Source organism: Tachysurus vachellii, chromosome 14 (genome assembly GCF_030014155.1).
Source record: "Tachysurus vachellii isolate PV-2020 chromosome 14, HZAU_Pvac_v1, whole genome shotgun sequence".
NCBI lineage: Eukaryota > Metazoa > Chordata > Actinopteri > Siluriformes > Bagridae > Tachysurus > Tachysurus vachellii.
Genome location: NC_083473.1, coordinates 18,685,534 through 18,713,298, shown reverse-complemented (window position 1 = coordinate 18,713,298; position 27,765 = coordinate 18,685,534). Strand labels below are relative to the sequence as shown.

The 27,765-nt window shown below is 40.4% G+C and overlaps 1 protein-coding gene and 1 pseudogene across 1 annotated transcript; one reads left to right on the top strand and one right to left on the bottom strand.

The window, feature by feature from the left end:
- The first annotated feature begins 562 nt into the window (after positions 1-562).
- LOC132857467 (M-phase phosphoprotein 8-like) lies at positions 563-18,991 on the top strand (annotated as a pseudogene).
- Positions 18,992-24,607: 5,616 nt separating this feature from the next.
- On the bottom strand, positions 24,608-26,585 carry LOC132857464 (glutamate--cysteine ligase regulatory subunit-like). The gene has a single exon (XM_060887428.1). The coding sequence runs from the start codon at positions 26,417-26,419 to the stop codon at positions 25,601-25,603; it is 819 nt and encodes a 272-aa protein (XP_060743411.1). The 5' UTR covers positions 26,420-26,585; the 3' UTR covers positions 24,608-25,600.
- Between the last annotated feature and the right edge of the window lie 1,180 nt (positions 26,586-27,765).

The following is a 27,765-nucleotide window of genomic DNA, read 5'->3' as shown; positions in this document are numbered from 1 at the left end:
AACCAGTAACCAGACACTGAGTGTCTGACACGTTTTTGCTGTATTTCATAAAAACATAAAGGTAGTTATCTAGTGTTATAAATATTACAAATTAATTATTACCAGTTAAAGCCCCGCCCATTTCAAGACAAGATGGTGCAAAATGGTGCAAAATTGAACAAATATATTATTTTGTGCTCTAATAATTGAGATAATTGCATCATAAAAACAAGCTTATGAATATATACCTGTGATTTGCCTCTCAGACATCACTGATGTCAAAGCTGTTAGAAAATGTGAAAGTGACAATGGTTAAAAAAAAGTATGTGCACGTCATAATCTGGGTTAAAACTCTGTGGATCTCACTGGTGAGTTCGGTTTTACTCATTAGGTCACTCATGAACTAGGAGTGTGTCTCTCAGGGATGAGGGTCATTGGTGATGCTGGGCAGCGTCTCCACGCCCACAGAGGGTCGTACACTGTCTGCCCCCCGTCTGCCACGCCCCTCCGCTATCTGCCCCGCCCCTCCACTGTCTGCCCCGCCCCTGTCTGCCCCGCCCAGCCCGCGCGCACCCACGTCCACATTAACCAGAACAGCTCCTGCTGCACTCCAGTGGAGTTTGTACGTTAAGGCGAGGTCTTTTCGTTCAATGCTGTTTATGTAGCAAGTTAAGAAGTATAGTTTTTTACTTGTTTATCTACAAATGGATTCCTGTGCCGAGAGAGCGGACCCTGGGGACAGCGAACAGGATGAAGAAGAGGATGTATACGAAGTGGAAAGGATTATTGGAATGCGAGTGGAAGATGTGAGTACTAGCTAGTCTGCTAGTCCCTATCATGCTAGCTAGGATGTCATCTTGTTAGCTGGCGCATCAGCTGTTTTAACTCTATACGCGATTAGATCATTCAGTTACGCGCAACATTTTTGTGCTGAAATTGTGCAGATAAACGAGCAATGTGAAGACGCTGAAATTTCAGTGACCAGACGTGCTAATTGTTGCTACACTTGCTCAGGAGTTAGCTTAGCTAAACTGGGCTAACTTTACTAGCGTTAGCTAAAGGCTAGCTTTAAGGGTCAATGTAGCAGCAGATTGTTATGGAAACAACTGTGTAGTGTCTATTTTTGCTTCTTTGCCCGTGCTTCTTTGCGTAGTATAAAATAACTAAACGTTACTTAAAAACGCAGCGCTTTTTCTTTTGGAGGGGGTCAGAATTTAAAGTAGAGAAAAGTAAAAGATGTATTCGTCTTCTGTGTTGTTGCTACAGAGATTAGTTAAGAGACCGGTTGTCCATTATTGCTCGATAATACACGGGGTGAATGTTTGCAACACTCTTCCTAAAGATTTTGTGTCCTCATCGTGTTTGTTTTCGGCTTGAAAAGAGATTTCCAGTGAGTGGACAAACCTGAAGTGTTGTGTTAAAATGCTAGCCGATTGCTCCAGGCCTTTGTCCTACTTATAGCAGCAGGTCCTGTTCTTACTTGTATTGTAAGTGAGAGAAGAGTAAGAGCGTTTGCTCAAGATGTAAGAGATGTTTCACTTATCATGTGTGTTCAAGAGCTGTGCTACATGAACATTGGTGCTTTAGAGCCATGTGATGTGCCAGTTGGGCTCCAGAGAGAGTAAAATCCAATAGTTTGTACACAGCACTAATACGAGTCCTCACTACTACTTGTAGTACTAGTGTACACTCTTCCCTATTGATCTAGTGCCTATTCACTGACTCTGTGTGTTTGTGTGCGTGAACACAGGTCTGTGTTTGCTTTACTGCAAATTAGGTTGCAGACAAAAGCAAGGAGATATGTAAGAAACAAACTTTGATGCATTGTGATTTAGTGTTATATTGTAAAATGATCCAGAGCTGCTAATGTCTAAATACTAAAATAGACTCTTAAATAGTTACTTTTGTACTTTTGTTCAATTATTGTCTGTGAACCTGGTATAACAAATGATCATGCACAGGGAAATACACCAACTGACATGTCACATAGATAGGTGCTTATGCTTGTTGTCATCAACCCAGTCATCTCTAAACAAAGTGGGTGAGTAATGAAACAGGAGACAGCCACTACTAGGGATAACCATTCTGCCTTTCCGGATTCGACGGATTGACTGTGGCTACCGATTTGGCATTATGTGACTGAACCACACACAATTCACTTACTTTTTACTTTCTTTGTTTATAAGACATTAATTTAAAAAAAAAAATTCCACGTGTGTATAAAGAAGCTCAGAATGTAAGCCTCTAACTTTAATTAGATGGTAGATCTTGGGGCATTCTTTTGATGATTAAAAGATGAGGCCGAGTAGAGATGAGCCGGATACTCGGCTGAAACGAGTATCCGGTACGGATAAAGCACTTCTGCTGAGTACGAGTATTATACGAGTAATACGAGTCAATATGTGTGCTCGGATTGAATGAAAATCATCATTGGGTAGCTGATTGTGTCAGCGTTCTGTGATAGGCTAGTCACAGCGCCCCTCCCCTACACACATACAGATGTATTGTGTTGCTGTGTCTCGCTCTGCTCACTCACAGTAGCTCTCTGTCTCTCCCTCAGTCACTTCGGTTCATGGGTCTTTTCCGTTAACGTTTAGGGTTTCTTCAGCTTTTTACTTCAGGTTGTAACGTTAATAATACGTACTTACTAAAAAGTAGAGTTCTGGTAAACGTGGGTTCGTTCAGACGTGGTGCTTGCTTGGTAGAATGCGACTCGCAGCTGTCTCTAACCAGTAACCAGACACTGAGTGTCTGACACGTTTTTGCTGTATTTCATAAAAACATAAAGGTAGTAAGCTAGTGTTATAAATATTACAAATTAATTATTAAGCTACACACACACACACACTCACACACACGCCTGGTGTGGAAATAAAAAAATAAAAAAAACAAACAAAAAAAAAAATCACACTGATCATAAAAAAATTAAAAGTTAAAAAAGAAAGTTATGTTGTTCATTACATTTTACTTCATAATTGCACTGCATTGTTTTGTTTTCATTGTTGCAAAACTTGTTCTGTAATATAGTTCGTTTGCTATCGTGATCAAAACCATTGATCTGAAGCTCAATCCTAATGCTGTCCTGTAAATATTTTTCTAATCAGCAATAAATATAACAATTTCTGATCAATCCATATCAATTGCATGCTTAAAATAACATACCGGTTAAAGCCCCGCCCGCCCATTTCTTATTTCCATTTCCCATTTCCCGCCCCGCCTACTTCCGGGTTAGGCCCCACCCACTCCGAGTACAGATACAGATACAGATAATTCATATGCTTAACAGATACAGATACAGATAATGCTGTACTCGCTCATCCCTAAGACCGAGTGCTGTTATTATAGGAAAAACTTTGAGGCACCAGGGAAAAGATAAGCAGTAAGAGGAAGCCATGGTGCAACTGGCAGGAAAGCAGGCCCACACACTCTGATCCAAATGAATGCAGATCTTTGTGTTCAAGCTGTAGTGATTATTCAAGTGCTGCCCAGAAACATCGGCAGAGAGACGAGTAGACCAACTGGTTACTGTTACTAAGCAACATTACGAATGGTGAAAATCCATGGCGTTCACCCGTGTCACATAATGTGTAGTATTAATTGCATATTAAACATGTTGTGCAACTTGTTTCTTTTATCATGTAGAATATGAAAATGAATGTTGCTTCTGTGTGTTTTTAAAATGCTTGTGATTTTAGTTAAACAATTCTGCCTTTGTGATTTTCTTTTCAGGGAGAGATTTTATACCGTGTGAGGTGGAAGAACTATTCATCAGATGATGACACCTGGGAGCCCAAAGCTCACCTGGAGGATTGTAGTGAGGTGCTGCTGGCTTATGAGAGGTCTCTGGCTGAGAAGGAACTTAAGAAAGACCCCAGCATGGTGAGACTATAATATGAGATTTTCCAACACAGCCCAAAAAAAATGTTGCACTATTTAATTCATGATAAAATGTTACACTAAAGGAAAGATCTGTTGAATATTAAAACGTGACTAAGAAACTCGACATTTTGTGAACAGTATAATATCTCTTAACCCCCTGGGGTCCAAAGGCGGGCCGCCGCGCCTTTGGCGCATTTTTTCCTCTTCAACGTGAAATCCACTTAAAATACTCCGCCATTCATAATCATACATCATACATCATTTATTTGAGTGCCTTCTTGATAACAACAAAATGCTGTGCTTTTGGCAAATAAAGAAAATAACCAGGGTGTGCATTCAGACATCTGTCTCCTTGACCATCTTCCTGAAACACGTTACCAACATGAACTGATAACTCTGCCAATACTTATCAAACGAACATGATACAGATGTCTAATGAAAGCCTGAAATGTCTACTTTTAAATGAGGTAATTAAAATCGAAAGCAAGTATTGTCTTTTTGTGTAATCTGTAAGTAAAGAGAGGTACAGTTTTTCTGGCTCGACCTCATTAGCACTAATGTAATCCCACCTACCGCGTGCGTGCCATTCATGTGGAAATTACCTGACGCGGGCTATGCAAACAAGATCAACGCCCCCAAACAATGCTATAAAAAGCACCAAGTTTTAACAGATTCATTCACTTATGAAGATGACATGCTTTACAGGTGAGGAAGCTCTACAGATGCTCCTGGACAGCGAGGAAGAGTTCACCCTTTCCTCAGATGAAGAGAAGGACTCCGACGAGGAACGTTTGTATTTTGAAGAGCGACTTGATCCAGCTGAGGATATAATTTCTGAAGTGTAAGTTTTACTTACATTTGTTGAAATCTTGTGTGATGTAAAGTTATATATACTGTACTGTATACAGACTATTTGCAAGCAGATATTAAGAGTGACTTTATAGAAACGTCTCGTAATTGGCAAGTTTTATTTACATTAAAATGTTAGTTCTTATTAAGCTGTATGCTGATTAATGTAATGTGAATATACAATATGTTATACAGTGATGCCTCGAGATACGAGTTTAATTCGTTCTGTGACTTTGCTCGTATCTCAAAACAATTTTCCCCGTTTAAATTAATTGAAATCCCATTAATCCGTTCCAGCTCGCAGAATTCCACTCCAGTTGTTTTGTTTGTGTTTTGAATATGAAAAATGTACAGTACCTGTATTTATAAATGACAAATATTGTATAAAAACATACAGTAATAAAAGAGAATGTTAAAAAAATAAACTGGTTTGTACTTTACGGAATATGTGCACGGAGGTTGAGGGAGGAGTAAACAGGAGGAATTTTGTCTCGTACGTACACTTTCGCTTTCGTTCAGTTACTCACTACTGTACACTTTTAATGCTACTTTACACTTAAATGGAACTTAACTAAACTTCACTAAAATTAACAAACTTAAATCAAGCATCGCGTTAGTTCTGGCAGGCCACATCTCAAGCGTGCATCAGCTGTTAATCAGCTGTCCGCGACGCGCACCAATCCTGTTACGACATCCATATTACCCGACCATTTAAATTCCCATTCATTGAGCCACTCTAGCGCTTCGCTGCTGCCGTGATCTAAACTCCCTCCTCCAACCCCGACTCCACCATGCCGGAACCCGTGCTCGTTGTACCAGTTTACATCATAAATCTCCACATATTTTTCTCTCTCTGCCTCGCTCTCTAATTATTTATATTTCCATTCATTCATTTATTACTTTCCAAAAACGCGTAAGCGAGCATATCTAATACTATGCATGATTAGAGGTTTTGTTATACGGGGGGTTTATTCTATTTTCTAGTCGCTGCTCTCCGCGCTCTGACCACGCATGTGCACGGACGGGCGCGTGATTTTTGTCCAGAACAGAACCATACCTTAGTTATTGCTTTATAAGTTTGTTACTGTGGAGAATACATTATATTAATTATTAAAAACTTTTGTAGGAATGTGGCTGCATCACTCTTGTCTTCACCTGTTAGTGGATGTGAAAGCAGCAACGAGACCGACATTCATACAGGGTAAGTCACATTTGCCGGCTTTTCTGTTTTATTAGTATTACTGATGTGTTGCTTAGTATTTTGGAAAATACAAGATACTAATAATGTTTTTTTTTTTTTTTTTTAGGAATGTGGCTGCAACACTTTCACCATCATTTATTTGCACGGGGGCACGCAGCAACGCGACCGACATTCATACAGTGTAAGTCACATTTACCGGCTTTTCTGTTCTCAATATTAGTATTACTGATGTGTTGCTTGTTTTTTTTTTTTTAATGCATAATACTATTATAATTGTTTTTTTAGGAATGTTGCTGCAACACTTTCACCTTCGTTTGATACTTGCACTGGGAGTGCACGCAGCAACGAGAACAATAAAGAGTACGTCCACATGTAACCATTTTTTTTTCTATTATGCATGCAGAATATTTGTATTACTGATGTGTTGCTTACATGATACCAGTAAATGTGCCTGGAGATTGTCATCATGCACAATTGTTCATGTATCTGTTCGGGTGTAAATGAATCTATGTAGTATCGATGTGCTGTAAATGTGCCCGGAGATATGTCATGTGTTAATGTTTAGCCATAAATATGTCCGGTAATGGCCCGTTAACAAACATATACAGCGCATCTCTGTACCCAATTATTTTATCTCAGCTATGTTTAACTGCCTTAGTTATTGCTTTATAAGTTTGTTACTGTGGAGAATACACTATATTAATTATTACAAACTTTTGTAGGAATGTGGCTGCATCACTCTTGTCTTCACCTTCTACTCGCAGTGGATGTGCAAGCAGCAATGTGACCGACATTCATCCAGTGTAAGCCACATTTTTCTGTTATGCGTGCACTATATTAGTATTACTAATGTTCTGCTGTAGTGCTTTGAAAATACATGATGATGATTTTTTTTTTTTTTTTTTTTAGGAATGTGTCTGCATCACCTTTACCTGCTACTCACACATGCCATAGGTCTCTTTCAGTTCTCAAAGCAACTGAGACTAATGTGTAAGTACAGTTTATTAAAGTGTCACTGCTACAGTAAAATACTGAGTAATAATTTTATTTTATATTTTATTTTAAATTAATAAATTTTCTAACCCTAACCATTTACTTATTTATTTACAGATTTAACACTGACAGTGATAATTCACCTGTTGCAAAGAGACTCAAGACCAACATCCAGGCAAGCAGCAGGCAGTCCGTTCTGTCATGGAAAACAGAGACTGATATTGATGTGGTTCCACACACTTTGAGTTTCTTTCCTGCAAGGGAACCTGGACCACAGCTGAGTCCTGCAGATGCACACACACCCCTGAGTCTCTTCAAAATGTTTTTTCCTGAGAATGCAGTTTCAACTCTATGCCTTAACACCAACGCTCAGGCTGCCAGGGCAACAGCAAAGGGTTGCAAGTATAAATGGAAAGATGTCAGTGCCACTGATATGTACCGCTACATTGGACTACTATTTTATATGGCCATGGTAAAGGTGATCTCCATCAGGGACTACTGGAGACAGGACAATGTTTTCTCTGTGGCTTTTCCTGCCAAAGTAATGTCAAGAGAGAGATACTGCACTATTTCATGGAATGTGCACATGAGTCACCCAGAAGAAGACAAGGTAAATGACAGGAAAAGGGGCACAGCCGAACATGACCGTCTTTTCAGGGTCAAACCTCTTATGGACACTATCCGTCAAGCTTGTATAAACCTCTATCATCCTAAAAGAAACTTGGCTGTGGATGAAAGAATGGTGGCATGCAAAGCAAACACAGGAATGACACAGTACATGACTAAACCAACCAAGTGGGGCTTCAAGTTGTTTGTGCTTGCAGATTCTTCAAATGGATATACTGTGGACTTTTCAGTGTACACTGGGAAAAATAACTTTCCCACAGGCCATGGACTTTCATATGATGCTGTGATGTCTCTTTTGGACTGTAAAACTTTAGGCTCTGGGTACCATGTGTACATGGACAATTTTTACACAAGCCCAAAGCTCCTGACAGACTTGTTTGCCATGAGGTTTGGTGCTTGTGGGACTTACAGAGACTTTAGGAAGGAATGCCCACGGGATGCAGCAAATTCACTCTCAAAGCAATCTGCCAGGGGCTCAATCAGATGGATTAGGAATGGACCTCTACTGTTTGTGAAGTGGATGGACACACGAGAGGTATCTGTCTGTTCAACAATACACCCTGCTTATACAGGAGAGACAGTGCAGAGGAGGGTAAAATCACAAGACACATGGAGCACAAAGACATTTCCATGTCCTGCACCTGTGACTGCCTACAATCAACACATGGGGGGTGTTGACCTTTCTGCTCAGCTGAAAAAGTACTACACTGCACAGCACAAGACAATGAAGTGGTACAGAAAGATCTTTTTACACTTCTTGGACATTGCTGCCACCAATGCCTTCATTATGCACAAGGAGCTATGTGGTATCATGACCCACAAACAGTTCATGGAACAGCTCGTTGTAGAGCTCTGTGGCATAACACATAGCGCAGAACCAAAACAGACCAGGAGTACCCATGTGCCAGTTCCAGTAGCTCGGCTGACCTCAGATGTAAGCAATACTGCCACTGCTGGTCGCCGGAAATGTGTGCGCTGCAAGGCAGTGCATGGTAAAAGACGGGACACACCTTGGAAATGCAAAACATGTAATGTTCCCTTGTGTGTTCAGTTAAATAGGAACTGTTTTGAACAATGGCATGACGACATTTAACTCCATTCTCAAAGATTCACAGTGTGTGATGGCTTACAAATTTATATCTTATTTTTTATATTGTGAAGTATTTTTAGATGCACAAACTGTACATTTACAGCTGACATTTAGAATCATTCCATACAATAAAGCTTCTTGACTCTTGAGTCTATTGTATTGTTCATGTTTTTTTTAACATTAGTAAAATAAGTCTTATTTTGTCAATTACAGATATAAATAAAATCTTAAGTCTTTTGTACTTTATTGTACACTATTTTATTAAACTACAAGCAAAAGATTTTCTCTTTGAGTCTCCCCACACTCATTCTTTTGTCAACACAATCCAGACTAAGCCATTAGGGGGTTGGGCCTCCTCAGGTGTGAAACACATCAATGTTCATGAGATTGATTCATGACATTGACCTTCCCATGCATATTGCCTTTACACAACAAAAACTGTCTTACAAAAGTTAAATCAATGTATTGTTTCATGTGAATGAGTGGGTAAAATGGTTTTTACATCTTTTTGTAGCAAATTCTCAACTCTACAAGAGTAGAGAACTTTATTGTTTGTGAACAAATGTTTAGTATGTGTTTCTTGGCCTTATTTCAGCAACTTTTCTTTTTCTTTTTTTTTACTAACCACACATAAACATCATTTACTTAAAAATACAAACATGTACATACATTTTACTTACATAATATTGTAGTCCAGTTTGTGCTGAATACAGTGTTATGTGATATTGGCCATTAATATGTTTTAAAGTAACTGAAAAAAGACCAAATGTAAGAGCATGTCAGAACCTCTGCCAGTGTCCCAAAATGGTCGGACCCCAGAGGGTTAATTTTTCCTCAGAAGCTGCCTATGAAGAGTGAACTGTTTGATGCAAACTCTGAGAGTGACAGCGATAAAGATAAACTAATAGAATCCCCTAGTAAGAAAAAGGAAAAAAAAGAAAAAACATGCAGAGGACTCTGGGGATGAGAAGTCTGAAAAGGACAAGAAGAAAAAGAAATATAGCTGCAAGCAGCGATACCGGGGTCAAGCCGATCAGAACATGTCGCTGATGAACCTTACCAAGTTTCGTAGCGATATGGCATTGCATTCGTAAAATACTGAACTTCACGTGAAAATTCAAAATGGCCGACACACAAAATGGCCATCCGAAAACCGTTTGGTATCGTTTGACTCAGCATGCCTCAAGGAGTCTAACAACACCTCCTTCATGATTTTAGACTCAAGTTTGCAGTAGTTATAAGCGAAAATAGCTGTTTTTAAAATCTTGTGGCCACTATGTGGCGTTGTCATGAAAGGTTGCATGCTAATAATAAGAAAACTAACAATAACAATAGGTTTCTACGCCCCTAAGTGTGTGTGATAAGTGTGTGTGTAAGAGTGAGTGAGTGTGAGTGTATGTGAGTGTGTTTGTGAGTATGTGAGTAAGTGTGCGAGTGTGAGTAAGTGTGCGAATGTGAGTGTGTGTGTGTGTGAGTGAGTGAGTGTGTGTGTGAGTGAGTGGGTGTGTAAGTGTGTGTGTAAGTGTAAGTGTTTGTGTAAGTGTGTGTGTGTTCCTCGTATGTGAAAACATACTTGCCAATAAAGACCTTTCTGATTCTGGTGTACGGTGGCCGAGAAGTGCAAAACAAATGAACAAATCCGAAAACACATTAACAAATCCGAAAACAAATTAACAAGTCAGACAACCCGGAAGAGATTGGTATAGTTTGTGAATGGAAACTTACCGTAAACTTACGAGACACCTTTCATTCACTTGTATATCTTTAATGACAGGTGTCTTGTCCAATGATCGGTAAGTTTCCATTCACAAACTATACCAACCTCTTCCGGGTTGTCTGAATCGGTGCACAAAACACATTAACAAATCCGAAAACACAACGACATTTCAGACAACCCGGAAGCGGTTGGTATAGTTTGTGATTGGACAAGACACCTGTCACTCAAGGTATACATGAAGTTCAACAGTCTGCCGCAGGGAAAAGTTGGAATGGATGGATGGAATGGATTACTGTGGATGAATTTTGTTATTTTCTTATATTTAAACGGAGAACTTTACACATTACACATAAGATTCCATACCTGTATATCTTGAGTGACAGGTGTCTTGTCCAATGATTGGTAAGTTTCCATTCAAAAACGATACACTACCGTTTCTGGGTTGTCTGACTTGTCCTTGTGTTTTCGGATTTGTTAATGTGTTTTGTACTTCTCAGCCACTGTAGCAAAGGATCCAAAATATGCAAGAATTTTGTCTCTAGGCCTTACGAGTCAGCAGTTATGAACATGAACATAATTGGTTTTTTGGACTGTTGGTGGCACTAGAGGGTTTGAGCTAGACACACCAAAGTTGCTATAGTAACTTCTAAGACTGGCCTCTACATGTGTGCCAAATTACATAACTTTCCTATGTACGGTTCTATGGGCTGCCATTGACTTCAATGGCGGAAGACTAAGAATAATAAGAAGAAGAAAACTAACGATAACAATAGGTGTCTACGCCCCTTTGGGGCTTGACCCCTAAAAAAAAGGAGAAATGGAAGGAGGACAAACCATTGCCTGCACCTGAGTCTGATGAAGAAGAGGAAAGAGTTCCTACACTACCACCTACTAAGAAAGATAAGCCCACAGATTCCAAGAAGCGAACTATTGAAAGGGAAGAGGATGAGAACGATGACGCTCCTGCAAGTAAACACAAAAAAGAAATCAAAGTTAAAGACAGAGGGAAGCAAAAGAAAGAAATTGTTGATGAAAGGAAGAAAAAAAAGGCAAAGTCAAAAAAAGAGATTGAGTCCTCAGGTGATGAGACAGACAAGAGTGATGCACCGTCAGAATTATACACTGATGACACTTCTTCAACAGGAAACCTCAGTGTCACAGCAAAACCTACAACTGCCAAAACCACAGAGAAGTCCTCTCTGAGTGAAAGTGGGAGTGATCATTCCAAGGCAAAACAGAAGAAGAACAAATCTGAACTGAAGCTGCAAGGTTTCAAAGACTTGGTTCAGGACAAGAACCCCAAAAAGACAGACAATTCTGCTCTGCTGCTCAGAGAGAGTGGTCTAAACAAGTTGAAGAGCCTGACTAGCAGTAAGAGCAGCAGCAAGTCATCTCGCAGTGAGGATGAGCCTGACTCCAGTGATGCCGGGGCTACAGCAAAAGCAAAAAGCAAGCCTAAAGGTCTGGACTCGAACTCTGCTCTTCAAAAGGATTTGTCTGTCTCTTCATCCTCTACAGTTTTAGCCACTCCCAGCAAGCCGAGAGAGGAGGAGCAGCTGAAGGAGCAAAAGGAAGAAACTGGAGAGAAGGGTGCTGCACCTAATAATCTCTTTGAGAAGTTTTTGCTCAACTGTGAGGCCAAAGATCGTGTGCCCAGGAAACAGGCAGCTCACACACCAAAGGTGCGGGGTAGTTATTTATTTAGTTGTTAATAAATGTGCTTAGCATTATTAATTTTACATTTATTTTTTATTCTTGTGTCACATTGCAGAGTTCCGTAAAGCCTGACAAAAAAGCGAGAAAGGAATCTCCAGTGCAGAAGACTGAGTTTGATAAGGCAAAGGAGGGTAAGTGACACAAATTCCTCAAACATAAACGTATGTACTAGGTAATTCTTTTTTTAAACACCGGGTCACATTTAGTGGTGCAATGGGTCACACTCTTGCGGTTTACAGCACAATGAACACACACACAGTCAAACACTCTTCAAAGCATTGGGTATTGCATTTCATTTGGCCTCCAGACAAAACAAAAGCTACACATTTGTAAACATTTCTCACTTGTGATATGCATTTGCCTAGCAGGGGTCAACATCTGATCTACCAACATGGCTACACACACAGTCAAACGCACTTCAAAGCATTCAGACAAAACAAAAGCTGAGATATGCTTTTGCCCAATTGGGGACAAGATTAGGGCTGTAGCTATCAAATCGATTATCTCGAGTAATCGAGTATTCTACCGAAAATTTCATTGATTACTCGAGTAATCGGATAAAATGTATTTTTGCTTAATTAAAGAGAAATATTAAATATTCAAGAGAAAATAAGACGGGTCTCTTAAAATGAACAACTAATTGGTTTCCTTTTTTAGAAAAATCAAGCATTGCGTTAGTTCAGGCAGGCCACGTCGTCAAGCATGCATCAGCTGATAATCCATATTATCCAACCCTTTAAATTCCCATTCGTATAAGTGAGCATATTTAATACTATGCATGATTAATGGTTCTGCTGTTATACAGGGGTCTATTTTATTTTCTAGTTGCTGCTCTCCCCGCTCTGTCCACGCATGCGCACGGCAGGCGCATGGATTTTTGCCCAGAACAGAACCATACCGCCAACACTAACTGTATGCATATCATCTAATAAATCCTCATTTGACAAAGTGGTCCAGACTGAAATGAACTTTTATTTTTTAAATGCAGAGTATTCAATGCATTAAACAATATTTTCTATTAAAAATAAACATTTAGATATTACCCATTGTTTCTCTGTCTGTACTTGTACTCATGTATTCGCATGAAATTATGGCATGTTTTTGAGTGGGGTGTGTGTGTGTAGCCTGTTGTTGGTTGATCAGATGACATCAGGTGGGCAAAATAGATATTACAAGTGTAAAATAGATATTACACACAATGGTGATAATTGTAGAATTTTTGAATTTTCAATTTGGCTTGCAAAAAACAGGTTTTATTATTTGCTGACATTAAAAATGGTCAAAATGATTTAATAAAAATTCCCTGCCTTTGAAATATACCAGCCTGTAATTGTGCATCAACATTTGTGCCTCTATAGTGAAAATAATTTAAAATGTCTGTTTTTTTTTTTACTAAAAAATGAGGCATTTTTGTATATAAATAAGGTTTCTTATACCAAATATGCATATATTTTTTTTTTTTTGCAAAATATGTGTTAATATGTTGGAAACAAGTTAGACTAAAAAGGTGAAAAAAAAAAGGCTATCATATATACATATAAGGTCAAGTTGACTCAGCACTCCTAATTTGTATAGGAGGACAATAGAAGGGTTAAAAGTCTTTAAAGGAGCATGTGATTCCAATGAGGAAAGGTAAGCATATCAACATGCTCAGAGCTGAGGCTTGCCCTGAGCTTTGAAGCAATGTTTCCTTTGGACATTTTCTGTCGTTTTCTCCTGTTTGTTTCTTCTCTTTGCTCATTGACATTGTTATCGCGCCCTTCCATTTTGCAGCCCGCACTAGCACGCGCCCGAGCCCTCAAATCAAAAGACCGCTAACTCCTCACGTCTCCTTCCGCTTTGACCTAAGCGCATTGTCACACAATAATTGCACAAGAACGTGTCGTGAGCTTTAAAATTAAAAGAGGCTTCGAGGCAGAGGAATTTGCCTCGAATAATTTTTGTAATCGAGTTACTCGAATTACTCGAGGAATTGTTTCAGCCCTAGACAAGATAACAATAAACAAAAAACCTCAAGTTATAGCATCCTTGGGGCGTTTCACATTTCCCCTCCTCTGTTGTCTTTGGGTAAATTTGTACCCGTGTAAAGGATTTATTTGTCTTGGGTTAACTTGGGTTTTCTTTCATATTCTTGCCTGAAAATGACAAGTATGGTTTCATACTATGCTCTTTGCAGTCTACAGGGATTAATGGTAAAAATAATTAAAATTTTTGTTGAATTATGTGTTTTATAAATGAATTTTATAGCATCTGTGAATTACTAGGTAATTCTTTTTTAAACACTTATCTTTTGTTACTACTCACTTCCAGGCACTATTGCCATGGAGGCAGATGAAAGACAAGAAAAGAGCGCACAGGAGTCAGAAAAGATTGATGTGGAGGATGTACAGCATGAGCAGAAAGAAGAAGAGCAACGAAGAAGGAAAGAAAGACTTGAAGAGGAGGAGGAGAAAAAGAGGAAGGAGAAGCTTGAGGAGTCTCAGAGAGAACGAAAGGGTAAAATGGAAGAGGCACAGACAGAGAGACAGAGACTGGCAGAGGATGTCCGATTAGATTGGTTGGACAGGAGACCTGCAGTGGAGGCTATGGCATCTACTGAGTCGACCGAAGACTTGAGGTGGAAGGAGAGAAGAAGGAAAAGGAGTGAAGACAGCGAGTTTCACCTCCTTGTCACTTGCGATGACAATCAGGACTCTCAAGACCCCCTGGAACGCTCTGACAAAACACCTGGTATGTATCGACAGTTGTTACATCAACATTGTTATAATTATAGGAGTTTTACCCACTTCTTTTGTTCTCTTTAACCTTTTCGTATTAAGATGTATCTATATAGAATATGTACAAATAACACTTTTAAAATAAGGGGCACTGTCTCAGTGAGACTCAAACTATTAGGGTTGGGCAATATGACCTCATATCATGTGAAATAATACACTCTAATAATAATTATAGTAAATAGAACAATGGGTGGCTCTGGTGCAATGGGTAGCATTTGCCCCCTCACAGCAGATTCTCTCAGATTCCTTCCACTCCCAAAACATGCCTGTACAGTATGCGGATTGGCCATGCTAATATATGCTCCTAGAGTTTTATAGAGTCCATAAACAGGATAAAGTCGTTATTGAAAAAAATGCTTTTTGCATTTACAATTTAAAGATTGAATGCACCATTTTAACATCAGCTCTGCTGCTTCCAAGCAATTTGTTTGTAGACATATGAAGCAGCTCTACAATCTATGTACGTATAGTATATGGATTGTTACATACTGACTCTTTTTCAGTGTAAATCTGAGTAATCTCATGTGCATAAAATTTTCTTGAGCTTGAGAGCTTAGACGTTCAAAGTCAAACTTTTATTTGTATGAATATCCTGATGCTGCACAGTACATTGTGAATTTTGTGCATGTCTGGCCCAAAGACCACTCCTTTAGCCATGCTTCAATTCTGTGGCTTTGTGTAACAGACAGGGGCCCGCCTTCTCTCAATCTTGGAGTTGAAGCAATAAAGGGCTGGGCAATAAAACGATAACGATATGTATCAGGATAGACACGTGATCGATAGCGATATAAAATGTGCTCGTTAAGACGTTCGATATTTTTTTATTCTTCGTCGGAAGAAATCAGAAGTTGCGAAGCAAGTTTGGTTGCATTAACAAAGGCGCTCACTCTCTGGTAACCTGGCAACTTGGGGAGTGACACTCTAACAGCCAATCATGTAACAGTATCAATTTTGGTTGCGCCATATCGTTGTCGCGTGCTGGCGCTGGATTCCTCTTCAGTAACCGGCGACTGATGAGCAGAAAATGAGCGCCACAGCGAGCGAGGAAATTGTAAATAAAAGAGGAAAAGTCAGCTCGCCAGTATGGCAGTTTTTTGGATATTATAACTAGGGCTGAAACGATTCCTCGAGTAACTCTATTACAAAAATTGTTCGAGGCAAATTCCTCTGCCTCGAAGCCTCTTTTAATTCATTTAAAGCTCACATCATGTTATTGTGCAATTATTTTGTGTGTGTGACAACGCGCTTACGTAAAAGCGGAAGCTTAAAATAAAAGTGTTTAAATGTAATATATTTTTCTGGTCCTTATTTTAAATGGGCCATAAGAAAAGTTAAATAATTATCGATATCAACCGATATGAAACACTGATATCGTGATACAGTTTTCAGCCATATCGCCCAGCCCTAATCTAGACTGTATGACACTGGAAGACTTTCAAAAACACTTGAATGGAGAGGATGAAAATGTCTCCCCCTATCCTTAACTCCCAGTGAGTTTTACGCACACCCCACTCCACACCACCACAGAACTGTCAGATATATATTCGTACCTTTTACTCTGTTTCTTTTGTTGATTGTTTTGTAAACACAGCTGAGCTGCGGGATGCTGTAAAAAATGGGAATTATATGGCTGTGAAACGTTCCAAAGAGGACTATAACCTGGACCAGCAGGTAAGGCAGCATGTCGACAGCCTTCTAGTTTTTATGACAAATTTTAATCCTTATTCATGTCGGATTTAGTAAGTATACACATGCAAACAAAATACTGAAATGTCAAACATGGTTCCATACTATGGTCTTTGCAGGTAAAATTAATTATTTTTATTTTTGTTGAATTATGTGTTTTATAAATGAATTTTATAATGTGTGGTCTTCCCAGCAGCAATTTGACCGGGTCACATTTAGTGGTGCAATGGGTCACACTCTTGTGTTTTATAGCACAATGAACACGCACACAGTCAAAAACTCTTCAAAGCGTTGGGTATTGCATTTCATTTGGCCTCCAGACAAAACAAAAGCTACACATTTCTAAACATTTCACACTTGTGATATGCATTTGCCTAGCATGGGTCAACATCTGATCTACCAACATGGCTACACACACAGTCAAACACACTTCAAAGCATTCTGACAAAACAAAAGCCGAGATATGCTTTTGCCCAATTGGGGACAAGATAACAATAAAAAAAAAACCTGAATATATAGCATCCTTGGGGCGTTTCACATTTCACCCTCCTGTGTTGTCTTTGGGTAAATTTGTACCTGTGTAAAAGGATTTATTTGTCTTGGGTTTTCTTTCATATACTTGCCTGAAAATAACAAGTATGGTTCCATACTATGCTCCTTTGCAGTCTACAGGGATTAATAGTCAAAATAATTACTATTTTTGTTGAATTATGTGTTTTATAAATGAATTTTATCTGTGGTCTTCCCAGCAGCAATTTGCAATGGGTCACACTCTTGTGCTTTGCAGCACAATGAACACCCCCCCCACACACACACACACACACACACACACAATCAAACACTCTTCAAAGCATTGGGCATTGCATTTAACATAACGATAAATAAAAACAAAACCCTGAATTTATAGCATGTCTCCCCACAGTCTTTTATTTTAGCTGCTTCATAACATTTAGCCTTAATAGACCACTGACACAACCCCCAATACTAATCGATCTCCTCTCATGGATTCAAAAGAAAACCGCTTTTTCCTGTTTTCACCATGTTGTGGGGCAGTTACTTTGTTTAAATGCTATTTCCTGCGTAACTTAAAGGGTATTTCAGATGAATGTTTATAACTTATAAAAAATGGGTCGATATTGCATAACTTAATTTGACATATGTTGATATAACCAACTTAAACTTACAGCAATAAATGGAAAGTTTTATGTAATCAACAAATGGTTAATACAAAGCACAAGCTTTTTCCTGGCATGTAATCTAATCTAATAGGCTACCAAAATACAACAAAAATAACACATAATTAAAAAGCTTTTATTTGTTGAAAATGGTCAAGTAGACAGACTATTAAAGCATTAAAAATACTGTACAGCAACATTCCAGTATGTCCACCATGACTCTTCACTATAACTGGAAGAACGTTAAACAATCTGTTGATGTACTTGTTGCATGCCTTTTCTGTAAGTTCCTCAAACCAGAATTTGTCTATGGCAGCAATTAACTCAGATTTTGCTGGTTTACAGGCTACACTGATCCATCGCCGAAGCCCTGCTGTCAGCATCTCAAAACAACAGCTTTCAGCCTTGACACGAAGGCTTGTGGATTTGGAGGCAAAAGTTGGTTTGTTGGAGGCACGTTTGAATGAGAGGTCTCATCCGCCGACCGCTGATAAATCTACGGCTACAGACAGTCCGGTTGATGTTCTTCCAACTCCGGTGGAACCTCGGACCGAATGTCAACAGGCGACCCATATCCATCCGTCTGGTCATGGGGAATTTAGTTTAACCAATGGACATTTGGACATTGACAGTTTCGGTTTCCCATCGGCCGTTTCTACACCGTGTATTGACCGCACTCGTCCTGCAGATATAACGGAGGACTCCGCTTACTTAAACCACCAACTGTCGAAGCTTGATTACAACTATTCACCTGTTCAAGAATCGGCTTCTACTATGTCCAGCACATCACAGGAATGTCCCTCAGCAATGTCATCATTTTGTTTGAGGCTGCCTGAAACACCAATTAAGGCTTCAAATTTTCAGTTGCATAATTCTGTTCGACGGTCTCTCATGGGAGTAATTCTACAAGATGTGACTTTAAATCACGTGTCCGTGGAGGTCGAGAAACAACTTTATGTGGATGCAGCAGGATCAGACGGTACACCTAGAGCAGATCGTTTTGCTGCTGGTTTGTTTAAAAGGTTAATTCCCCTTACCGTTTATCATGACTGGGTAGGCTCTGTGAACTATGATGGTTCAAAGGGAAAAAACGCTCTGCCATTGAATGTACGTCAAGCCATTTCCGATGCTGTTGCTAGGAAATTCCACCCCTCCTTGTGTGACTGGAAGCTTGTAAGAGACAGAATTAACGAGCTTCTCAGAAAGAAGCGATTAAGTTTCCCTCTTTTTTAAAATGCTGTAAATATCTTTTTTAACTTGTATGATACAATGTTGAAACAAATGGTGAATGGTAAATGGTTGGAAAGGTTCAATAAAATAAATGTTTTATGACATTTTAATTTGTGAATCATTCACAAAAAAAATGTAAAAACTAATTTTATGAAAATACTAAAATTTAAAAAACAATTGATCGAGTTAAATAGACACAAGCAAATAAATCATCTTTGTACCTTTTTTCCCTTTTTCAAAACAAATGCCCATTTGGTAAATATTTTAAACAGTCAGTCAGCGATATAATCAGAACAGAGAAACAAAAATGAAAATATGACAAATTAATACAACAGATACAGATATACTGTTTGTACGAATTTCATACCGGATCGGTTGAGGCCCGGGTTAACAACGACCGCCATCGTCGCCGTTGACCTACAGGGCACCGGTGGAAATTGGGCTACTGTTGGTCAAAGAAGTAGAGGAGGGAGGAGAGTGCACAGAGAGAGAGAAGAGGAAAGGTAAGAGTGTAGGACTGAGAATAGGAACTATGAATGAGCTGGCTGATATAACGGAGAGAAGGAAGGTGAATATACTGTGTGTACAGGGGGCAGGTGGAAGGGTAGCTAGGCTCGTAGTATAGGAGCGGGATTCAAGCTGTTTTATTATGGTGTGGATAGTAAGAGAAATGGGGTAGGTGTGGTCCTGAAGGAGGAGTTTGTGAGGAATGTTCTGGAGGTGAAGAGAGTGTCAGACAGGGTGATGAGTCTGAAGTTAGAGATTGAAGGGGTGATGTTGAATGTTGTTAGTGGTTATGCCCCACAGGTAGGTTGTGAGTTAGAGGGGAAAGAGAGATTCTGGTGTGAATTAGATGAGGTGATGGAGAGTATTCCCACGGGTGAGAGAGTGGTGGTAGGAGCGGATTTTAACGGACATGTTGGTGAGGGGAACACAGGTGATGAGGAGGTGATGGGCAAGTTTGGAGTTAAGGAAAGGAACCTTGAAGGACAGATGGTAGTGGACTTTGCTAAGAGGATGGACATGGCTGTGGTTAACACTTATTTTGAGAAGAGGGAGGAACATAGAGTGACTTACAAGAGTGGAGGTAGGAGAACACAGTTAGACTACATCCTTTGTAGAAGAGGCAATCTGAAAGAGATTAGTGACTGTAAAGTGGTAGTGGGAGAGAGTGTAGCCAGACAGCATAGGATGGTGGTGTGTAGGATGACTCTGATGGTCTGTAAGAGGAAGAGGTCAAAGATAGAGAAGAAAACTATGTGGTGGAAGCTGAAAAAGGAGGAATGTTGTGAGGAATTTAGACAGAAGTTGAGGCAGGCTCTGGGTGGTCAGGTAGTGCTGCCAGATGACTGGGAAACTACAGCAGAAGTGATCAGGGAGAAAGGTGCTGGGTGTGTCATCTGGAAGGAGGAAAGGGGTTAAGGAGACTTGGTGGTGGAATGATGAAGTTCAGGATAGTATCCAGAGGAAGAGATTAGCCAAGAAGAAGTGGGATATGGACAGGACTGAAGAGAATAGACAGGAATACAAGGAGTTACAGCGCAGAGTGAAGAGGGAGGTGTCTAAGGCCAAGCAGAATGCATATGACGAGTTGTACACTAGGTTAGACACTAGAGAAGGAGAGAAGGACTTGTACAGGTTAGGTAGGCAGAGGGATCGAGATGGGAAGGATGTGCAGCAAGTTAGAATTATTAAAGATAGAGATGGAAGGGTGCTCACAAGTGAGGAGAGTGTACAGAGGAGATGGAAGGAATACTTTGAGGAGCTGATGAATGAGGAAAATGAGAGGGAAAAAAGAGTAGAAGGGGTGAACTCTGTGGAACAGGAAGTAGATAAGATTAGAAAGGATGAAGTCAGGAAGGCTTTGAAGAGGATGAAAAGTGGAAAGGCAGTTGGTCCTGACGACATCCCGGTAGAGGTCTGGAAGTGTCTAGGAGAGACAGCAGTGGAATTTTAAACTAGTTTGTTCAACAGGGTTTTAGAAAGTGAGAAGATGCCTGAGGAATGGAGAAGGAGTGTGTTAGTGCTAATCTTTAAGAATAAGGGTGACGTGCAGAGTTGCAGCAACTATAGGGGGATAAAGTTGATGAGCCATACAATGAAGCTGTGGGAAAGAGTAGTGGAAGCTAGGTTAAGGAAGGTGGTGGAAATTTGTGAGCAGCAGTATGGCTTCATGCCCAGAAAGAGCACAACAGATGCAATTTTTGCTCTGAGAATGTTGATGGAGAAGTATAGGGATGGTCAGAGGGAGTTGCACTGTGTGTTTGTAGACTTGGAGAAAGCGTATGACAGGGTGCCAAGAGAAGAGCTGTGGTACTGTATGAGGAAGTCAGGTGTAGCAGAGAAGTATGTCAGAGTGGTGCAGGACATGTATGAGAGGAGCAGGACAGTGGTGAGGTGTGCTGTAGGTCAGACAGAGGAGTTCACAGTGGAGGTGGGACTGCATCAGGGATCGGCTCTTAGCCCATTCCTGTTTGCTATAGTGATGGACCAGTTGTCAGAGGAGGTCAGACAGGAGTCTCCTTGGACGATGATGTTTGCAGATGACATTGTGATCTGTAGTGAGAGCAGGGAGCTGGTGGAGGAAAAACCTGGAGAGGTGGAGGTTTTCATTCAGGAATGAAAGTCAGTCGTAGTAAGACTGAGTACATGTGTGTGAATGAAAGGGAGGGAAGTGGAACAGTAAGGTTACAGGGTGAAGAGGTGAAGAAGGTACAGGAGTTTAAGTACTTGGGGTCAACAGTCCAGAGTAATGGAGAGAGTGGGAAAGAAGTAAAGAAGCGAGTGCAGGCAGGTTGGAGTGGGTGGAGAAAGGTGTCAGGAGTTCTGTGTGATAGGAAAATATCAGCAAGAATCAAGGGGAAGGTGTACAGGACAGTGGTGAGACCGGCCATGCTGTATGGTTTAGAGACAGTGTCACTGAAGAAGAGACAGGAGTCAGAGCTAGAGGTAGCCGAACTGAAGACGTTGAGGTTCTCTTTGGGAGTGACAAGATTGGACAGGATTAGGAACGAGTACATCAGAGGGACAGCCCATGTTGGACGTTTGGGAGACAAAGTTAGGGAGGCCAGATTAAGATGGTTTGGACATGTTCAGAGGAGGGAGAGTGAGTATATTAGTAGGAGAATGTTGGACATGGAGCAGCCAGGCAGGAGGCAAAGAGGAAGGCCAAAGAGGAAGTATATGGATGCAATTAATGAGGATATGAAGCTAGTGGGTACAAGTGTTGAGGATGCAGAAGATAGGGATAGGTGGAGAGAGACGATTCGCTGTGGTGACCCCTGAAGGGAAAAGCCGAAAGAAGAAGATACAGATATACTGTTTGTTTTTTGATTATCATAAACAGCTGTCATACAGTGGTTTTAAAATTTGGGTCGCAGGTAGAAAGCAGATACGTGTCTTTTTCCTTATGAGAAAGAATGAACACAAACTATATTACAGCTAAATATATATTTTTTGAATAATAATAATAATAACAAATTGAATAAAATGGTATATGGTGCTGCAGTAAATTAGTCGTACTGCTACCTTTGCTAGCAACAGACTTTAAACACACTTTGCAGCGGGGTGTTTGTTCTGCGTCTGATACCGCAAAACCGAACCAATACCATATGACAGATGATACTGTGCCTTTCTTGGGAACGGGTTCTTCCCTGCTCGCTGCCATGTTGTTTGTGTATCTCTATGGCAAACGCGCGGGGGAGGGCTGAGCCCATACGGAACAACGGGAGCCCAGAGGGGAGTGTCAGCAAATGTTAGCGAAAACCGATTTTCATTTAAACAAGTCGATGTAAATTACACATTCGAGTAATTCGATAAAATTGACTTATCGCCAATCCCTAAGTTAACTGTATGTTACTGCACAAGGGGAAACAGTTATCACACCTCGGTCCAGGAGAACAGACACGCTTCTATATGTGACGTGTTTGTTGTGGATTGTTGCTACAACTTTTAACAGAAACCTTTAGCATACTGAACACTGGGTCAAACCTCCACTCCCACTTTAACATATGACTATTACCGCGACTGTATACTAATATTATCATGATGTGAACCGCTGACAGTTAGTTAGTTAACTAATAACCTAGCTGATGATTCATGCTGCTAGCTAGTGCGCATTAGCTGCATGGTTTAATTACTCAAGTTATTAAGCGGCACTAGATTTCCAAAGTCTACTGTTTTCTGTTTTACTCTCATTGTTGTACAAATTACCTGTTTTCATCGAACACTACGCGGCCGGTGGTGTCCTCTGTGTTCTCTGTCGTTTCCTCCTCATCGTCCTGATTAACATAATAATAAATAACAACTGCTGCAGTTGCAGCTATGACCGAAACCAGCAGAAGTCCCAAAGAAAGATTCTCTACAGCCGCCCAAACTGCACTCATAAACGTCTCCATTATTAACTTCTCGTAATCAAAGTAAGTTCAACAAACACATTACTCGCACAAAGTTCAGTGTTTTTCTGAAAGCTCCGCGTTCTTTTTCACATTTTACTTTTAAATCTCTTCTACTTCTGTTCTCTATGACATCAGGCATCGATTGGTGACTGATAGCCAAAAACATAAATAATTCATATCATGGGCACCAAAGTGATTAAAGATGCACGAAGCTGAAATTAATTGACTCATAATTGCATCTTAATTATTCCACAGAACGTTTTTTACATTCACCTGAAACCATTCAATTAAATTTTATTTTACAATGAACATTGTCTCAATGCAGATTTACAGCAAACAAAATGTTTATGTAAATTTATTTGCTTTTACCCCTAATGAGCTCATCAAAATATGTGATCATGGGTTGCCAGGTCTTATAAAAGCTTTGTACAGATATTTTCATTAAATACTTATTTTTTCCAGTTGTAACTATGATACCAGGTCACACATCCACGTTGAGCCTTTTTTTAAATAATAATAATATATTTTTCCTGCTACTAGAGCAACAGAAGCAGTAAAAAAAACATTTTTTTACCTTAGTTTTTTTTTTTTTTTATAAAAGAACATATATTTAAATAACATTTTCCCTTCAGAAGCTATAGGAACATATCAGCTTTGTGTGAGGGAGAGGAGTGTGTAAGCAGAGTGTGTGTGAGTGTGTCCATGTGTGTGTGTGTGTAAGGAATGTGTTGGTCTCCAGTGCTGGTCTCCAGTAGCCATACACTGGACCTTTAGGCTTTGGTGGTGTTTTTGACTTTTTGAAGTGCTGCTTTTAATTTCTCATAGGCTTCATCCAGATTATCGTTAATGATGTTCCCTGAGAATTCTGCACTCTCAATAAAAATCTCCCTTAGCGATTCCTGCCTGCATGTCCTCTCTGCTGATGTAATGATAATCTTTTCCATTCTCCTCCCCTGGACGAGGTTTCCGTGTCGTATGGGAGACGCTGAAGCCGAAGGCAGCGTCAAACTCTTTGAGCAACATTTTGAGTAGTGTGCTTTTCCCAGCACCTGAGGGACCGCTAAAAACCACTGGCCTCGGTCCTGCCATCCCTGAGAACACTGGAGAGAAACTCCACATACATGGAGGAGAAAACGAGCTCTGACAGTAACAGATCCTCCTGTAATCCTGAACACAACTCAAGCGTTCCCTTGTGGTACTTTTTCTATAGCTTTGGTGCTCTCTCTGTCTATCTCTCTGTGATTCTGATTCTGATTCATCGCCTTTTTTTTGGGGAGGGGGGGGGTGTTTAATACAGACATGGGGGGACGGTGGCTTAGTGGTTAGCACGTTCACCTCACACCTCCAGGGTCGGGGTTCAATTCCCGCCTCCGCCTTGTGTGTGTGGAGTTTGCATGTTCTCCCTTGTGCCTCGGGGGTTTCCTCAGGGTACTCCGGTTTCCTCCCCCGGTCCAAAGACATGCATGGTAGGTTGATTGGCATCTCTGGAAAATTGTCCCTAGTGTGTGATTGCGTGAGTGAATGAGAGTGTGTGTGTGCCCTGCGATGGGTTGGCACTCCGTCCAGGGTGTATCCTGCCTTGATGCCCGATGACGCCTGAGATAGGCACAGGCTCCCCGTGACCCAAGGTAGTTCGGATAAGCGGTAGAAGATAAATGAATGAATGAATGAATGAATAATACAGACATTCTATAAAAGGACAAACTAAATAAAATAATATTTATGAAGCATCATGTAAAAACCAATTCTTAGTAAACCGGACCACCCTTAACTACCAGGTCACACGTACAAGAAAACTGCATCAAATGTTTGCCTCAATGTAAAACTATGTATGTTCCAAAACATATAGGGCTTTTTATGTAAGATTACTTGAGCCACTTAACTAGGATTTAGACACTTCCCCATCAATTAGTTCTCAGCACTATCGCAGTGTTATCCAATGTTTTTTTTCATTAATTTCTGAAAAGAAATCCAGAAATTACTAATGAAAACCTGAATAAAATGAAAACATGTAAATGAATATAAAATCATTCACGTGATGCAGGCTGCACACATGTATGATACAAAGGTTGAACAGATCTGATTTTCAGGAATAAACGGTCAAGCGCTTACATATTTCACAGTATGATTGAGGTCAGCTGAATTTCAGCCGTCACTGAAGATGAAATATGAATCACGTATAAACATTTCATTGATGAGCTTTACAGAAAGCTAAAAAATCAATGCATTTTGGAAATTCCAGAAACGAACGAAGTGCACCGTGATCCTCTCAGATCAGGAGGTGCTATTTGGTGCTTTTCCATGCATGAACGAGGTATCCCTTGGCTTTGATGATGCCTCGGCTCTTGACGATGATGGAGTAGCGCAAGACACACTCGAGCCGCCAGTCTGCTACCTGCAGGTCCTTGCAGCTCTCCTGCATGGCCTCCTGAAATCCTGCTGAACTCAGAAGCTCTTTCGAGTCATTGTGAGTCAGCAGCTGGATGTCAAACTCTTTAGCGAATGCAGTGAGGTCAGGAGGCATCACACAGCAGGAGGCCAGATTTACCTGGTTACTGCTCGGTTTTACCTGTGCCCAGTTGTACAGCTCTTCTAGCTGAGTCTTGTCCAGATCTGAGGTGCCGATGGAAGCAGCTTTTTGGCTCTGAACGATTTTCTCCAGCTCGGCCCACAGTGGCTGCAGGTGAGACAGAGTCAGGGTTTCGCCCTCGGGCAGTGGAGGAGGAGCGATGATAACTGAATCCAGCTGAGACACACCTAATGACACACATGCCATATCCACGGCATTCATTATAGATGAGCAATCAGATTCTGTGAGAAACAGCTTGACAGACACCCTCAGCTCCTCTCTCTCCTCTGGTGTGATCACTTCTGAGTTCTGTGCTATTGTGCAGTCCAGAGCACTGGGCAAATCAAGTTCAGGTGTTCTGGGTAACGTTTCAAGCCACTCACTAAGTGTTCCTCTGATGCAATCTTGAAGCTCTTCACTTGGCGAAGACGGACACTTATTCTTGAGCCAACAGCGGTTCACTAAGTTCCCTGTATGCATCCTCAGAGTCGTAGCATGCTCGAGGAACAAATTCGCGATGGTACTGACCTCCATTTTCAGCCCACTGTATTAAAAATATGACCGTGAGACTATTAATAATGTTAGTGTGTAGCTCCACAAGCTCCACAAGCTGTTTGGTATGACTTTGCGTTTATGGTGAGCGTTGAGTTCATTCAGAGAGGATGAAAGTGTCAGGAAGCCTGCAGAGTGCACATAAAAACCCTGATTCATCGCCTTTACACACAGAGCCAGGGAACTAGTGACGTCACAAGGCGCCGCTTGCCAGGAAACAGCAACAATGTACTCGAGCGCGTCAACGATGCGCAGCCTGCGCGCAGAACACGACCGGGTCGTGTCTCAAATCGCGCCAAGTGTGCTAGGTTCTGTAGATGAGAAACACGTGAAGATTGGAGGAAGATGTTCGGCTCTTCAAGATCAGGAGGAGTGAGAGGAGGACAAGAACAGTTTAACTGGGACGATGTGAAAGTGGACAAACACACACACACACACACCTTAGTTTTTAGTGATATTCCATCCCAGCAATACATTTGGGTTTTATATCAGAGTTAAATACCTCATTTAGTGTTTTAAATATGAATGTCCTGGTACACAAAGTGTTTCCAGAGTGAGGCATCTTAAGAAACAGAGTGCAGGTATCTGCATACTTCAGACAGCTTTAGGAGTGAAGGAACATCCAGCAGCTGCATTATCATTAAAGGGTACAGTAAGAAGTCCAGACAGATCAGGCAGGTTATTTGTGAATCTGTCTTTAGTGGTCAGAATAATAGTTTTTATTGGCATGAAATAGAAAAATAGAAGATTTTATTTGTAATTTTCTTTTCTTTTCTTTACATATATTACATACACTTATGTGTATTACATTGCTTTAAATAAAAACAAGGCCTCCCATTGTGAGGACCCTGAAAAGGCAAGAAGGTTTAAGTCTGACTCCTTCTTCTAAAATTTAAACAATAGACTAAGTAGAAGAACATGCAGAGGATCCTTTGAAGACGCTGAGGCTTTGAAGGACAACCCACTCCAAGGTAAGACCAGTTTTGATTTATACTGTCTGCCGTGATAGCAGCTTACTCGTGCAAAACATAGGATGCACTCCTTAGTGGGTCTGTCAAAGCTTTGTCTAGGCAGGCCAGGTACATTTGTCACTAACGGACACGCAGGTCAGTACAATTACTTTAATATGTTTGATATGTCTAACAAAGGGCTGTACAATCTTCAAAATACTGCACTGTGCATTCATATCTAAACATTCAAATAATTCATTTATTTAGTTAAATAACCCCCAAAATAAGTGGACTCACAAAACAAAATAAAAAATGAATAAAGTCAGTGTAATCCTAAATGCCAAAGTAATGAATGAATGAAAAAAAAATATAATTATT

Bases quoted from the DNA above. Each gene is read 5' to 3' on its own strand.
- LOC132857464 (XM_060887428.1), bottom strand. From the start codon at position 26,419: ATGGAGGTCAGTACCATCGCGAATTTGTTCCTCGAGCATGCTACGACT.